General features: G+C 55.4%; 1 protein-coding gene across 3 annotated transcripts; it reads right to left on the reverse strand.

The window, feature by feature from the left end:
• Positions 1-218: 218 nt before the first annotated feature.
• On the reverse strand, positions 219-9,034 carry MBD3 (methyl-CpG binding domain protein 3). Of its 3 annotated transcripts, none has more exons than XM_043912725.1 (7): positions 8,693-9,034; positions 4,379-4,538; positions 3,708-3,845; positions 2,776-2,866; positions 2,333-2,510; positions 1,512-1,709; positions 219-1,426 (listed from the first exon to the last, which is right to left on the reverse strand). In XM_043912725.1, the coding sequence occupies exons 1-6, from the start codon at positions 8,800-8,802 to the stop codon at positions 1,517-1,519; spliced, it is 870 nt and encodes a 289-aa protein (XP_043768660.1). In that variant the 5' UTR covers positions 8,803-9,034; the 3' UTR covers positions 219-1,426; positions 1,512-1,516. The 3 variants fall into 3 exon arrangements, with proteins under 3 accessions (XP_043768660.1, XP_043768662.1, XP_043768659.1); XM_043912727.1 differs by having other exon boundaries at positions 8,789-9,032; XM_043912724.1 differs by having other exon boundaries at positions 219-1,709.
• Positions 9,035-15,660: the final 6,626 nt, after the last annotated feature.

Raw genomic sequence — 15,660 nt, forward strand, 5'->3', positions numbered from 1 at the left:
CAGGGGTGGAGGGGCTGCTGGAGTTGGGTGGGTGGGACCAGCTCTCTCGCTCGTACTGCTGGGGCCTGATCATCAGGAGACCCTGCCTAGGGCCATGGGGAAGCCACCCACCATCCTTCCCACTCTCTGGCCCGGGGAGATGATGAATTTGAGGGAGGCTCCCGGCACATGGACACAAAACCCCTGGATTTGGACTGACACAAAGCCCTAGGCCATACTCGCCTGCCACGCTTTATTCGACGCCACCCACAGAAGCCTCCCGCAGCCTCCTGGCTCCCCTCAGGGCTGCAGCGGAGGGGCCTTCCTGGGGCCTGCGGCTTCCTGGGCAGTGGTGCTGCAGCCTCCACGGGGCAGTGCCAGTCCTCAAGGCTGTGTGCTTTGAATGAACTTGGGAGGACCGGGTCAGCCAGCCTCCCGGGCTGGTGTCCTCAGAGGGAGCCGGCAGTGTGACCCGGCCCCCGGAGGTTCCCAAGGCCGCCACCACCCCGCCAGCAGGCCACCACAGCCCAGGGAGTCCGGACAAAAGAGGCAGTGACCCGGGCCTCTCCGGACAGTCATGACCACAGGTGCGGCAGGCACGGGACAGGTCTGGTGTTCACAGGCCGCACTGGCCGTGGCTCAAGCCTCCAGGCTGATGGATGGGCTGTGGCGAGGGTGCTGGCCAGGTTCAACTCAAGCAGCAGGGTCTCCCTTCGCCCAGGCCCTCCGGCTGTTGGGAGTGGGGCAACACGACTCTGCTCGCCTTGCTCTGTGGAGGCTGCCACGCAGGCTGGCAGGAAATGCACCTGGTGAGACCCAGGCTCGAGGGTGGCGCTATCCTGGAGCCTGGCCCGAGTCTAGCTGTGAGCAGTTAGTTCTCCGTCCATGGTGCTGACCACTGGGCTAGGCCGGGTGGGAGACAGCGAGGTCTTCAGGTGCTGAGGCCCGAGTTCCCGTCTGTGTGCAGCCAACAGAAGGTTCGCAGCAATGGAGACGTCTGGCCCCCACGGGACCGTGAGTTTATTGCGGGTGCGCTGCGCCCGGCCGGTGGGCCTGGGGAGCCATCCTGCGCTGCCTCTGGGAGCGCTGACACGGAGCCCGGGACATCACCCCTCACGGGCACAAGTCGGAGGCGAGACTGTTCCACACAGGTTTCTCCAGTCCTGGGGAGCCTTGCAGGCAGCCTGGTGGCAGTTGTCCTGTGTGCGGAGCTCAGGGCACTGGCCGTGGGGACCAGGCTGGCCTGAGTGCGGCGTGGAGCCACCACCTGAGCGGGGGCCTCCCTGCGGACGGGCTAGGCCCTTCAGAGAAGCAGATGTGGGGGGTCCGTCAGGCGAGGGGCTGTCCTTCAGCCGAGCTCCTGTGGCCCAGGGGAGGGGGCACGCCAGGGCAGGGTGAGGGCCGAGTCTGAGGTGGCCCCATGCGGGCGGGCTGGCAGGCGGGGCTCCTGCAGAGACAGATTGGGTGGCATGAGTGCCTGGCCAGCCCAGCGCTGCCGCCACAGGCACAAAAGGCCCCAGGCCTGGTGGCACCTGCTCTAGACATGCTCCATCTCCGGGTCCTGGTCAGGCTCCTCCTCCTCCTCCTCTTCGTCGTCCTCCTCATCAGCGCCCGCCCTGTCCAACGGTGCCTCACCGTCCCGGGCCAGCTCCTCCACGTGGGCCAGCATGTCAGCCATCAGTGCCTCCTCCAGCCGCTTGCGGACTTGCTGCACCAGCTCTTCCTGCTTCCTGGGGACACAGGGACCCAGTGGCCAGGGTTTCCTGGTCTCAGACAGACCCCAGCCCCACGCTGTCCCACCTACAACTGCTGTTGCCCCTCCCCAGACTAGCTTTGCCGAGTGGGCCGCAGTCAACCTGGGCCCTCCCTGCCTCCTCCATGCCTGCCCCCTCTCTACGCGGACAAGACTTTCTACCATCACCAGCCCATCCTCGGTGCCCCCACACTGATGGCCAAGAGCGCCCCCTCCGGGCAGGACCAAGGCCACAGTCCCACCTGGGCCCTGTGGTCCCCACCTTGCTGACTCTATTTCTCCAAATGGTGCTTTAAACGTCACCCAGACTCTCACACAGTTGCGTCTTGACCTATCACTTCTGTCACCTCCTGCCCACTCCCTCCATGTGACGCCTGTGTGTGTGTGGTCTAAGCGGGGTCCTCACCTATCATGGGGCTCCCCTCTCGCCAACCCCCAGCACTCCAGGTGCGGCTGCTCTGCCGTGCAGTCTCCTGCCCACCCCCCACCCAGGGCCCCTTGAGGGGCTCACAGCCCAGCAGAGAAGCTACTGCATGGCCAAGAGACCTGGCCTCTCTGGAGCACACAGCCTGTGGGGAAGGAGGAAGAAGGGGCAACTACCTGATGTCCTCATCAGTCACCATAAAGGCCTTGCAGAGCGGCTGGGCTGTGTTGAGCCACACCCCCGGGTTCTTCTCCACAGCAGCTGAGAGCTGCCCGGTGATGGGCGTGGTGCTGGTGTGCAGGGCACTGGCGATGGCCGACAGCAGTGTCTCATCTGTGCAGCCGGGACCCACTCCTGCTGGGCATGGGGGACAGTCACTAGCCTTGCCCTCTCAGCCCTTCTACAGGTTCGTCCCGAACCTCTCTCTGCGGGTGGGCAGCCCGCGGTGACACAGGAGCACAAGCTGCCCTTGCAGTGACAGCAGGGAAACCAGACCCCCAAGGCTTCTCAGGACCAGTGACTGTCCCGTCCCCAGGGTCAAGTGCACCCTGGCTGGCCCCAGGCTGGGGGAGCCAGAGCCTTGTCCCTCCTGTCCCCTGCTCCCCCTGTGGCAGGTCACCTTGCAGACCCTTGGGGAGGTCCATGGTCTTCACCAGCTCCTCTGCGATGTCAAAGGCATTCAGGCCGCTCAGCTTCTTCTCCCAGAAGAGCTGCCACCAGACACATATCAGGCGAGGGGATTCCCAGGCCACCCGCCCCCACAGCAGGCAACACAGGGGCTGGGCTGGGGTCTCAGTGTGACCTCTGACCCCACACTTGCTGGGGCTGTTTGCACCCCAGGGCAGAGAAACCCCAACTCCGTTTCTAGCAGGATGAACACCCCAGACATCGGACTTGCTGCTGGTTGGTCTGTGGTCCCTTCACCCCGGGGTTGGAGGTCAGGAGGCCAGGTCTCCACCGGGGCTGAGCCACGGGCCTGAGGCCCTGGGCATGCAGTGAGCATGCACCCTCAGGCTTTACCTTGAGACCTGGGAAGGCTGTCTAAGGGGTGAAGACCTAAATGGCGGGGGGGGGGGGGCACACAGAGGTTTCTGACCTGTTACCCGGAGGGCTGCAGCCCACAGGGCACCGAGGGCACTGCCCACAGTGGGACCCCTGCCCTGCGGGTCTCCCGAGCGTCTCCCCTGTGCCAGCCATGGCCTCCCGACCCGGGCCAGCACCCCCACACCCCGCTATCTACCAGACGTTTGTAAACACAGGTGAAAATGTGATAAGTCTTGGTTTTTGGAAAACAGTTCACAACACTGCATATGTGACACATCATTGACCTGCTTGTGACAGTGGCGGCTCAGGAGGCCCCTTGTGTGTGGGGGGGAAGGTGGGGAGACTGCTTCCTGTGGGACTGCACTCCAGGACGATGGCTCCCGATCACAGTGCTGGGGGCCCCAGGCCCACCAACTGGGCTCTGAAGAGTGGCTCGGGCTCCAGAGCCCACCTGGCCCAGAGCCAGGCCTGCTGCCGCGAGCAATCAAGGTGTGTGCGCGGGCTCACCTGCCGGGGCTGCTCCACAGCCTTCTGGGGGTCACTCTTCACCTTGTTGCTGGGATGGTTGGTGATCTTAGTCACTGGCTGCTTGAAGATGGATGCTGTTTGCCTGACTGGGAGGGCCGTGTTCAGGTCAGGCTTTCCCTGTGGAGATGGGATGGGGCAGGTCCTCAGAGGGCCTTCTTGTCAGTGAGGAAGCTGTGCTCCAGGGCTTCAGGGTCCCCAGTGGACCCCCCAGCATCCCTGAACCAGAGGCAATGCTATGCCCAGGCCTGGGCTGATGTACTGCCCTTGGTGAGCTTGGTTGGGGGCTGTGGACACACACCTGCCCCCTCCTGCCTCATGGTCCCGTTCTCTGCAGAGCACGGGCCTGGCGCCCTTAGCCACCTCTGTCCTGCAATCAGGGCAGGGGCCAAAGTCCCTGAACACTTGTTTACTGGAGACTTGTAGACATTCCAGGTGCCAGGTGCCTGGTGCCCAAGCACAGACCACAGCTGGGCCTCCCCTGGGCAGGTGGCGGGCGGGTCCCGATCTTCCTTCTGCTTTTCCATAGCCACCAAGTCTCCCCCAAGGAGCAGCCACGCATCTAACTCCAGGATGAGGGGGGGGAGGGTGGTGGTGGTGGCGTGAGCTCCCCGCCCCCCAACTGCCCCCAGCAGCAGCTCCCACGGGCTCACCTTGACCTGGCTTGGGGAGTCGTAGCGCACCCGCTGCCGGCCCTTGTTCACCTTGCTCATTAGCATCTTGCCTGTGCGGAAGTCAAAGGTGCTCAAGTCCATGGAGCCGCCCAGGTAGCGCGCCAGCTGAGGCTTGCTTCGGAACTTCTTCCCGCTTGGGCTGCGGACACAGAGGGGTCAGCGGAGGCCAGGCACCCACTCCCCCAGCACAGCAAATGCCAAGACCAAGAACAGGGACAGACGCCCCCGCCTATGGCAGGATGGGGCCAGCCCTGGGAGCCTGGCTGACATTTCTGGAACATTCTGGAAGCAGACCATGTTGTTGGGAAGCCTGAGCCCTGGCTGTGAGGCTCTGCAGCTCTGCAACCTGCACAGCCCGTGGACCAGGCCAGGCCTCGCCTCGCCTCTCAGAGCTCACACCGCAGGTGACCAGCATGGGACCCTGCACCAGTAGTAAGGACTGGTCACTGGGGACAAGGACAGGTGCAGCCACTTTGAGAGACAGTCCAGCAGTTCCTCTAATGGTTACAGAGCAAGTCCACCTCTAAGTATCCAAGAGGAACCATGACACACGTCTACAAAAACACTGATGCCTTGTCACTCACAGAAGCTGACTTACACTGGCCAAGGGAAATGGCCTGGATGTCCCCTGACCAGGGAACCTCACTCAGCCACGAAAATCCCAAGAACTAGTGAGTTGTACATGTGAAGCCTCCAGCAGGCCTGGCACCCATCCAGAACATCCTTGCTGCTCTCTGTCCCTGCCACTCTCCATCTGAGGCTGATGAGGGCTGCATTTTGTAGACCTCCCCTGAAGGCCTTTAGTCTGAGTTCATGCCAGCGCACACCTGCCCCCTCCAGGTGTCCCTGAGTACTGCAGACCAGCGACAAAAGCGGGCAGCATGGAACCCATGCTGAGTATCAGCTGGGCAATGCCAGCTCTGCCCTCCACACCTCCCACCCCAGGGTTCCAAGGCCGCCGGGGACTCTTCTGGAAGATCTGCTTTTCCCTTACTCCCTGTGCTGGCTGACGTGAACAGAGTTCACGTCCTGACTCCAGCTTCATGGGCAGAGGCAGGACCTCGACAAGCCCTCACCCTCACCCACTGCTGTCCTGCTCACACAAGGCCAGGGAAACAGAAACCCAGGCTGCAGATCTAGGGCTGGGGAGCAGGGGTATGGGGCAGAGGTAGTTGAGGTCTAGGGCTGTTTCTGGTAGAGCAGAAGGGTCTAACTCTGACCATGGTGATAGCTGCACTATGTGTGATCTGTATGCTTTACCGCGTGACAGTACACATGTCTCCCACCTCAGTAAAGCTGTCACAATAGTGAAAGTGAGGCCAAGTAGGTGGGGGCTGCCAGCAGTTGGAGAGCTAATGGATCAGGTCTCTTCTGGGTGACAAGAACGTTCCAGAACTATAGTAGTGATGGCTGCACCATGTGTGTGAATGTCCTAAAAACTGCTGATCTGGACACTTTTAAAAACTGAATTGTGCAAAACATGAACTATATATCCTTTTTAAAAATAGTTTTTGCAGGCTGGTATTGGGACATAAAGATGTCTGAGGTATTTTATCCAATGAAACAAAAAAAATCTAGATTTGTTAAAACCTGACATACAGAACAAGAGTGGCCTTTCTACGGAACAAGGCCAGAACGGTCTGCTGCCCCGGGGAGCAGATGGACAACCAGAAGCCAGATGGAGGGACCCCTGGAGGAAGCACTGGGGTGTTGTGGGGGTGGGAGCCAGTGCCCAGCGTGGACACAGGGCTGTGGGAGGGGTGAGGAGTGGGCAGCAACCCCAGGCCTATAAGGGGGCTTGTGACCCAAGATGCCTGGTGAGGCCTTAAGAGCAAGACACAGCTGGTTCCAGCCAAGCCGAGGTTGCTGTTCAGGGAAGGGGGCTGACTTGCTGAGCACCACCTGCTTTCCTAAGTGTATTCCCACCTTTAAAATGAGCTCTGAAAGTCCTCTCTGTTCCACTCACCCCAAAGAGTGATGCTAACTGCCAAGTCCTCAACTTCCTGCCTGGACTGTAAATGACAGCCACAGCTGTAGCCAGCTGCTTCATCCTCATCTCCCAGTCCTCAGGGCCCGGTTGCCAAGCTGGAGGCGGGTGTGTGTGTATAAGCCCTCCCCAAGTATGTGAGGTGACACCACCTCTCCTGCAAAGAACACACTGTCTCCCCACCACTCTGTGGACCAGAACACCGAGGGTCCATGTGCCTAGGGGCCAGGCTAGGATCCAAGGGCACCTATGTCTGCTATGTCCTGAGAGCTGCCTTCCCTCTGCGAGAAGAGTACCAGGGAAATCCACGTGCTCCTGCCCAAGCACTTGGCTCCACATCGGGGGCTGAGAAGGCCAAGGACCCATATCCCAGAGAACACTGATGGTTTCCTATCACAGCCCCCAGACTTCCCACTTCCTGGGCCCAGGCAGATCACCCAGACCAGAGGCCTGGGAGAGGCACTGGACCCCACACTCCGATCCTGTCTCAGGCCCTCACCTCTCATGGGAGCTGCCTAGTCCCACTCTGGAGGCTTTCCCTACCACCAGATCTCAGTGCTCAGGACCAGGGCCTTGGAGCGGGGTGCCACTGTCGGAGGCCCTGAGAGGCTCCCAGGTAGGGAGCAGGTGGGGACGAGACCTAAGATGATGGCAGTACGGGGCCCTTCAGCCACTCTGGCCATGGTTCAGCTCCTGAGCCTCCTCACAGGCTCCTCCCACCGCCTGGACACTCCTCCTGGCTCCAAGGCCCGGCTCAGCTCTGGACCACCAATCCAGACAAGCCCTCACTGACCCACCCCCAGCTTGGCTAGGCACCCCGTCATTCACCCCTCACAGACCCCTGCATCTCTGCGTATGTCATCACCTGTAACTATGAAAGCAAGGGGGCACTTGATGACTGGGGCACCAGCTGTCACCCAGGAGAGGAGACCCAGGTCTCGTTCCCAGCTGAATGGCCAGCAGTTGTTACAGAGGCGTCTACCAAATTAACAATGGATTAAAGGCACAGAGACCTGCCTCAGTCTTTGGATCTAAAAGGAAGAAGCAAGCACACAAGTGTGCTTGGAATTACATGAGGGCACATGGTTCCTAGCCAGAGGCCACTTCAGGCACCTGGGAGGACAGAACCAGGATTCAAGTTTTCTAAAGAGCCAGCCATGCAGTCGGATACAGTGAAGGGGAATATACATACAGGTCCCTAAGAGATGCTTATCATAACCCCACTATCTCCTGCTTGACCTTTCAAGACGACAGCCAATCACGGTGTACACTGGAGGGCCACCAGCGCTTTTCCGACGCGAGATCCTGAGCTTGTCCCGGGCGAACTGCCATCCCTTTCCTGCTCACTTCCCTCACTCCTCCCAAAAGGCGACTAGCAAAGGCCCAGGACCTGCTGCACACTCCTCACCACCTGGCAGGCATTCAACACGTGGCAGGTGTCCTGCCTGCCTGCCTCCCTTTTGCCAGGGTCCTGAAGCAAAGGGGAGGGAGCCATCAAGGCCGGCTCAGAAACAAAGCATCTTCACCAATCAGGAAAAAAAAGGAACAGAAAAGCAAACCGCAGGTGGTTGACGGTCTGGGGCTGGGCTTCCAGCCTCTTAAGGATTGTTTCACAGAGGTGTCGGTCCGTTCTACCTAACCCGGGCCAAGGGCAGGTCTCCCTCCAGTTTGGGTATGGAGGGTTCACAAAGGCTGCGTTCCCGGTCTGGCGACCGCAAGGGCCACTACCCACGGTGCCCAAGGACAGAAGGGCGGATCTTAAAAGACACGCAGTTTGGAGCCCAGTATCCCTGGTAAGGGGCCAGGAACCTGCATCCCTAGGCAGCCCTCCCTGGTCCCCCAGAACCAATGCTGCTTCCGGAAACCCTGGCTCCCCACCCGCCCAGGCTGCGCCCGGCCCGGGAGAGCCCCACGCGGACCAAAGGGACAACCCAGCCCCCACCCCCGCCTCCCAGCGGCATCTGGCTCGAGCCGGGGTGCCCCTTGCCCAGCCGGCCGCTTCGCTGCGGCCGCCGAACAAAGGCCTCCGCGCGCCCGGGACCGGTTCCAGGGCCATGCGGCCGCGTGGGAAGCGCAAGCGCACTGAGACAGGGCCTCGCCGGGCACGCACGCGCACCGGGATCGGCCCAGCCGGGCACGCACGCGCAATGGGCAAAGCGCCCGCCGCGCGCCGGCACGCACGCACGCATGCACACACAACGCACGCGCGGGGCCCAGGCCGCGGCCCGGGTCCGGGCGCCCAGGCCGCCGCAGAGGCCGCTGGGAGGCGCCCGTTGGGGCCCTGCCCGGCCGGCACGTTCATTCACCTATAGTAAAAGACATCCCTGTGGCCGGCCGACAGCCCCGACCTTCTGGGCACTTCTTCCCTCTCCCAGCCCTGCGGGAGCGCCGGGCACTCCCACCTCTTCCGTTCCATCGCGCCCGGGTCCTCGGCCCGCTGCCGCCGCCGCTGCTGCCCGGACCCCCGCTCGCCGCCGCCGCCTTAGCTGCCTCCGCCGCTGCCGCCGCCACTTGCCGCGGCTGTTCCGGCCCTCAGGCCCCCACCCTCCGCCCCCAGCCGGGCGCGCGCCGGCTTTGCCGCCCTCTCGGCCCCCTCCCCGCGCTCGCCAGCCCCCGCTCGGGGGGCCCGCTCCGCCCACCCGCCCGCGCGCGGGGCCCCGTGCTGCGCAGGCGCCGCGCAGGCCCCGCCCGGACCGCGGCCTCTGGCCCCGCCCCCTAGCGGCGGCTCCAATCAGCGTGCGTCATGGAGGCGGGGCCTGCGGCGGCGCGCGGCTTGTCTGCTATGCGCGTGCGCTTTGGGAGGTCCACGCGTTCCTCTTAGGGCCAGCTCCCCACTCCTCTGCTTGAGTGGTCTTTTCCCCGAACCTCCTCCGCGGTCCCTCTGGTGTTTCGGGATGCCAGTCCAGTGCTGGATTGCCATCCTGCTGCTCCCCTAGTCTCGTCATTGGCATCCACGTCTAGGCGCATTGTAGGTGACCACCCACCCCCACAACCCAAGGCCCACCGGAGGCTTTATTTATTTATTTTTTTTTTTCCACCGGAGGCTTTAATGACACCTCAGAACCGAGGCGCCAGCCCCTTCTTCCGTCTCCTCCTTGGTCCACCGCTTTCTGTTTCCGTGGGCTCTAGGACCTTCCTCGGAAATCTCCCGTCCTTCTTATGTCCCCTCACATTCCTCCTCATTGTCCTCCTCTGCTCCCCCAGGGCTGAGCCTGGGCGGTCCAGGTCAGGTATTTCAGAAAAGACTTCAAAGTGAGTGGCCGAAGCTGTGGTCAGTGCCAGGAGTGAGCTGGGCCTCCCGTCAGGCTTTTCCGGGCTTCCGGCCCCTGGGGGATGGGAGGATGCGGGTGGGAAGGGTATGGGCTCCCCCGAGGGCAACCAGCTGGGTCCTCACGCCCTCAACTCCGTGCAGGTGCAGCCCTGGGTCCCCCGGTCCCTACTCTGGTTGGAGGCGGGGCCTGGGCGGAACCCCAAAGATCGCGGCGGACAGGTGCCACTTGTTTATTTAAAGTCCCCGGGTAAGTGCAACTTACCATCCCTTTCTCTTCTGGGTTCCCCAAGGCGGGTAACTGGGCTGTTCTCCCACAAAAAAAGGGCAAGGTGGCCGGGCAGGCACCCTGATGGGCGAGCGGTCATCCCGTTACAAAGCTGGTTTCCAGCATTGGATGCTCGTGTGCAGTTCAGGCCCAAACCCAGGCCTCGAGGATCCTGGACTTCCAGGGAGGGCAGTGCTGGTCACTGTTGTATTTTCTCCCAGCGTGTGTGACTTCATTTTTCTTTTTAAAAGCGTAGTTGCAAATATAGACACGTGCATTGTAATCCGTGGAAGCACGGGTGAAGACACTTAAAGGAAAAAGTTGTTATCCTACCTGCCGCTGGAGCCCCCAGCCCTGCTTTTACTTCTCTTGGGTGCACATCAGCTGGAATTACTAGGTCACCTGGTGATCCTGTGTTCTTAATTTTTTGAGAAGGGCAAAACATTGTTTTAAGCTTTTTATTTGTATACGATTTTCAAAGGTTACTTTGCTTTTGAAGTTATTACCAAATATCAGCTGTATTCCCCTTGTTGTGCAGTACATCTTTGAGCCTGTCTATACCCAACAGTTTGTACCTCCCACTCCCCCGCCGGTATATTGCTCCTGCCCCCACTGGCAACCACTAATTTGTTCTCTCTTTATATATGTGAGTCTGCTGCTTTTTAGTTATATTCACTAGTTTGCTGTATTTTTAGATTCCTCCAATGTGAGATAGCATACAGTAACTTTCTTCATCTGACTTAATTTTGTTATTTTTTATGGCTGAGTAATATTCCATTGTATTGATATACACACAGAGACATCCATATATACCACATCTTCATTATCCATTCATCTGTCAATGGACATTTAGGTTGCTTACATGCCTAGGCTATTGTAAATAGCCAGAGCAGTAAATAGTGCTGCTCTGAACACTACGGTGCTTGTATATTTTTGAATTACTATTTTTATTTTTGTTTTGTTTTTTGATATATACTCAGGAGTGAAATTGCTGGATCTTATGGTAGTACTATCTTTAGTTTTCAGAGGAACCTCCCTGCTGTTCTCCACAGTGGCCGCACCAATTTACATCCCTACCAACAAGGCAGTAGACTTCCCTTTTCTCTACATCCTCACCAGCATCTGTTATTATTGGTAGACTTTTTGATGATAGCCATTGTGACAGTTGTGAGGTGATACCTCATTGTGGTTTTGATTGGTGTTTCTCTGATGATTGATCATGCTGAGCGATTTTTTCATGTGCCTACTGGCCCTTTGTTTAATTTTTGGAGGAGCAGCCAGGCTCTTGTCGACTGTGGCTGTGCCTTTTCTGTTTCCCACCAGGAGTGAACAAAGGCTTTGATCTTTCTACACCTTCCAGTGTTAGTCTTCGGTCTTTGACAGTCACACCGACTGGTGTGTGGTGTCAGATCACAGCGTCTGACATCAAGAACCAGCCCCGCCAGCCTCTTGCCTCTCAGGGAAGCTGACCCCAGAGCATTGATAGTGGGCCTGTGGGTGCTACTTGGCCCAAGCCAGGCCCCTGGGATTGTCTTTGAGGGACTGTCCCAGAGGCCTGACCAGGAGGGTGGCTGACCCAGGGTGCTCGTGGCAGATACAGAGGGGAAAGGCCAGGAACACTGCATGAGAGGGACAGGAGCTGGCCAACTCTTCTTTTGTTGGGTGGGTGCTGGCTCTTTGAAATGAACTCTGTTTGCCTTGGCCTACTGGCCCAGTCCCTAAGCAGATACCCTCTCCTGCCCATCTCCACAAGGTGAACGGTAGAAATCAAACCAGGAGACTTAAACCACATGAGGGCCTGAAAAGCCCCTACTATGGAGGGGCTGTCCCAGGCGCTGTAGGGTATGGAGCAGCATCCCTGCCCCCCCTGTCCTGACTCATGCCAGGAGCACCCTCCAATCATGACAACTACAGACATCCCCAGCCAAGGGTTCCTACAAGCTGATACAAGGTATGCGTGGCACTCACCTGAGGGAGAAAAGTTAGTGAGCACCAAAAACATCAAGATTAATGGTGCTTAATGTACTATTTTAACATTTCAAAGTGAAAAAAATCCATGATGAACAAAATGTCAATATTTTTTCCTGAAGTATAGTTGATTTATAGTGTTGTGTTTATGCTGCACGGCACAGTTACATGTAGTTATACTGCACACTCAGTTATACGTAGATATATTCTTTTTCATATTCTTTTCCATGATGGTTTATCACAGGATGTTGAATAGAGTTCTCTCTGCTATACAGTAGAATCTTGTTGTTTATACATCCTATATATAATAGTTTGCATCTGCTTGTCCCCAGCACTCCCAGTCCTTCCCTCCCCACTCCCTCTCCCCTTCAGCAACCACAAGTCTGTTCTCTATGTTTGGGAGTCTGTTTCAAAGATATGTTCATTTGTCTCATATTTTATATTCCACATATTAAGTGACATCATATGGTATTTGTCTTTCTTTGTTTATTATGCTCATCTCTGGTTGCATCCATGTAGCTGTGAGTGGTATTACTTCATTCTTTTTGATGGCTAATGTTCCGTTTTGTGTGTGTGTGTGTGTGTGTATCATGTCTTCTTTATCCATTCCTCTGTTGATGGACATCTAGGTTGCTTCCATGTCTTGGCTGTTGTAAATAGTGCTGCTGTGAACTTGGGATGCATGTATCTTTTCAAATTATAGTTTTTGGTATATGCCCAGGAGTGGGATTACTGGATCATATGGCAACTCTTTTTTTTTTGGCCACACTATGGGCTTGTGGGATTTTAGATCCCCAACCAGGGATCAGATCTGGGCCCTTGGTAGTGAAAACACAGTCCTAACCACTGGACTACTAGGGAAGTCCCTATTTTTAGTTTTATAAGGAACCTCCATACTGTTTTCCATAGTGGCTACACCAATTTACAATCCCACTGACGGTGTAGGAGGGTTCTTGTTTCTTCACATCCTCTCCAGCATTTATTACCTGTAGATTTTTCTAGTGATGGCCATTCTGACTGGTGTGAGGTGGTACCTCACTGTGGTTGTGATTTTCATCTCTCTAATAACTAGTGATGTTGAACATCTTTTCATGTGCTTATTGGCCATCTTTGGAGGAATATCCATTTAGGACTTTGCCTATTTTTCAATTGGATTTTTTCTTTTGTTACTGAATTGTAGGAAATGTTTATATACAAAATGTCAAAACTTTAAATACAGATTGAACAGTGCTATTTTAAAGTCTGAGACAAAATGAAGAAGATATGCCCTTTATATGTGTTTTTATATAGTTTTTGATGGTTTATTTTCCTCTCCCAGAATATTAAAGTGGTTGAAAAAGTTAGCCTAAGTATTGTACTTAATCCAAACCTGCATTTATTAGAATTTTACTTTTTTGGCTTTCACAGGAGCAAACTCTGATATTTTCATTAAAACTATTAACCATGATGAAAATACATAAAAATTCATGTGTGGTGGGTTCACATTTCCTTTTGTCTCAGGCTTTGATGGGGGCCTATGGGACTGTCCACACCTGCAAGTTAGGAATTGTTAAAAAAAAAAATTAAAAAAAAATTAAGTGTAACTTGTCTCACATTCCATCACTTATAGGTACTTAAGTGACATCTATTAAACACAGAGATTTAGGTGAGGTCTGAAATCACATCACTCCACAGATAGTTATAATGGCAAATGACAGGAACAGAATGTCTCTCATTCTTCTCTCACAGCTCAGTTGGTAAAGAATCCGCCTGCAATGCCGGAGATCCTGGATTGATTTCCTGGGTTGGGAAAATCCTCTGGAGAAGGGATAGGCTACCCACTCCAGTATTCTTGGGCTTCTCTTGTGGCTCAGCTGGTAAAGAATCTGCCTGCAATGTGGGAGACCTGGGTTTGATTCCTGGGTTGGAAAGATCCCCTGGAGAAGGGAAAGGCTACCCACTCCAGTATTCTGGCCTAGAGAATTCCATGGACTGTATAGTACATGGACACACCGAGCGACTTTCACTTTTCACTTCAGTAGACTGGTTGAGCTTCCCAGGTGGCACTAGTGGTAAAGAACCCACCTGCCAATGCAGGAGACATAAGAGATGCAGGTTTGATCCCTGGGTTGGGAAGATCTCCTGGAGGAGTGCATGGCAACCCACTCCAGTATTCTTGCCTGGAAAATCCTCACGGACAAGGAGCCTGGTGGGCTACAGCCCCTGGGATCACAGAGTGGGACACCACACAAGCAACTGAGTGTGCATGCAGTAGACTCGTTAATAAATGTTGGTACCAGGCAGCTATTTAAAAACTGAGGATGCGGTGTGGGTTTTAATTGAAGTATAGTTGATTTATAATGTGGTAGTTTCAGGTATATAGCAAAGTGATTGAGTTATACACATGCACGTATATATTCTTTTTCATTATGGTTTATTATAAAGTGTTGAATATAGTTCCCTGTGCTATACAGTAGGTCCTTGTTTATTTCATATATATTAGTGTGTGTATGTTAATCCCAAACTCTTAATGTATTCCTCTCTCCCGCCCTTTCTCTTTTAGTAACCATAAAGTTTGTTTTCGATGTCTGTGGGCCTATTTCTTAATAAGTTTGTATCATTTTTTAAAGATTCCACATATAAGCAATATTATAGATTTGTATTTCTCTGTCTTGTTTATTTTACTTAGTATGAAAATCTCTAGGCCCATCCATGTTGCTGCAATACTTCATCCTTTTATGGCTGAGTAATATTCCATTGTATATACAGACCACACTACCCATTCATCTGTTGACGGACGTGTAGGTTGCTTCCACGTCTTGGCTATTGTGAATACTACTGGTATGAACACTGGGATCCATGCATCTTTTCAAATGAGTGTTTTCATATTTTCCAGATATATGCCCAGGAGTGGGACTGCAGGATCACATGGTAGTTCCACTTTTAGTTTCTTAAGGGACCTCCGTAACCGTTCTCCACCGTGGCTGAGCCAGTTCACATTCCCACCGTCAGTGTGGGAGGCTTTTCTTCACACCTCTCCAGCAGCTATTATCTGTAGACTTTTTGATGATGAAGCTGGGTTCCTTCTGAAGTTCCTAGCCTCCAGGAAATAAACAGTAGGTGAAAAAGGCTGGTGCAGAAAAGTATGTAGCACACGCCACTCCTTGTGTTAAAACGTGTAAAGCTGATGTGGACTGAAAGTATGTGTCAGTATGTCTCCATGAAATGTGTGTGTATATTGACACCCCAACCCCCCAGTGTGGCTGCATCTGCAGATGGGCCCCCAAGAATGCCATCAAGGTTAAATGAGGTCAAAAGGGTTCAGCCCTGATCCCCTAGAAGCAGCGTGTCTGAAGAGTCCCCAGAGAGCTCCCCTGCTCTCAGATCAAGGAAAGGCCACATGAGGACGTGGTGAGGAGGCGGCCGAACCAGGAACAAGGCCTCCAGAAGCGAGCTCAGGCTGCAGCCTCCAGAACCCGGAGAGGTTCACTGCAGCCTCGGCAGCTGGGCCTCTGTTCTATGGTGGCAGAGTCATGAGATGGCTGTTTTCACAGAGAGGATGTTTCTAGCTTCCTCCGGGACTTGGCAGGTGTTACGCAGTCCATCCTCCTACACCTGCTCATGTTTGTATCTGTGCCTATACAGATGGGTTCTCAGGTGCCTCCCTTCAAGACACAGTCTCCCCCTGAACGAGATGTGGAGGAGATGGCCTGAGACTTCTGAGTGGCTTGTAAAAGGCAACTCCCCCAACCTCGCTCACCATGTAGTAAGGAGGCACAAGTCACACCTGA

This window comes from Cervus elaphus, chromosome 9 (assembly GCF_910594005.1).
Source record: "Cervus elaphus chromosome 9, mCerEla1.1, whole genome shotgun sequence".
In the NCBI taxonomy this organism is placed as follows: Eukaryota; Metazoa; Chordata; class Mammalia; order Artiodactyla; family Cervidae; genus Cervus; species Cervus elaphus.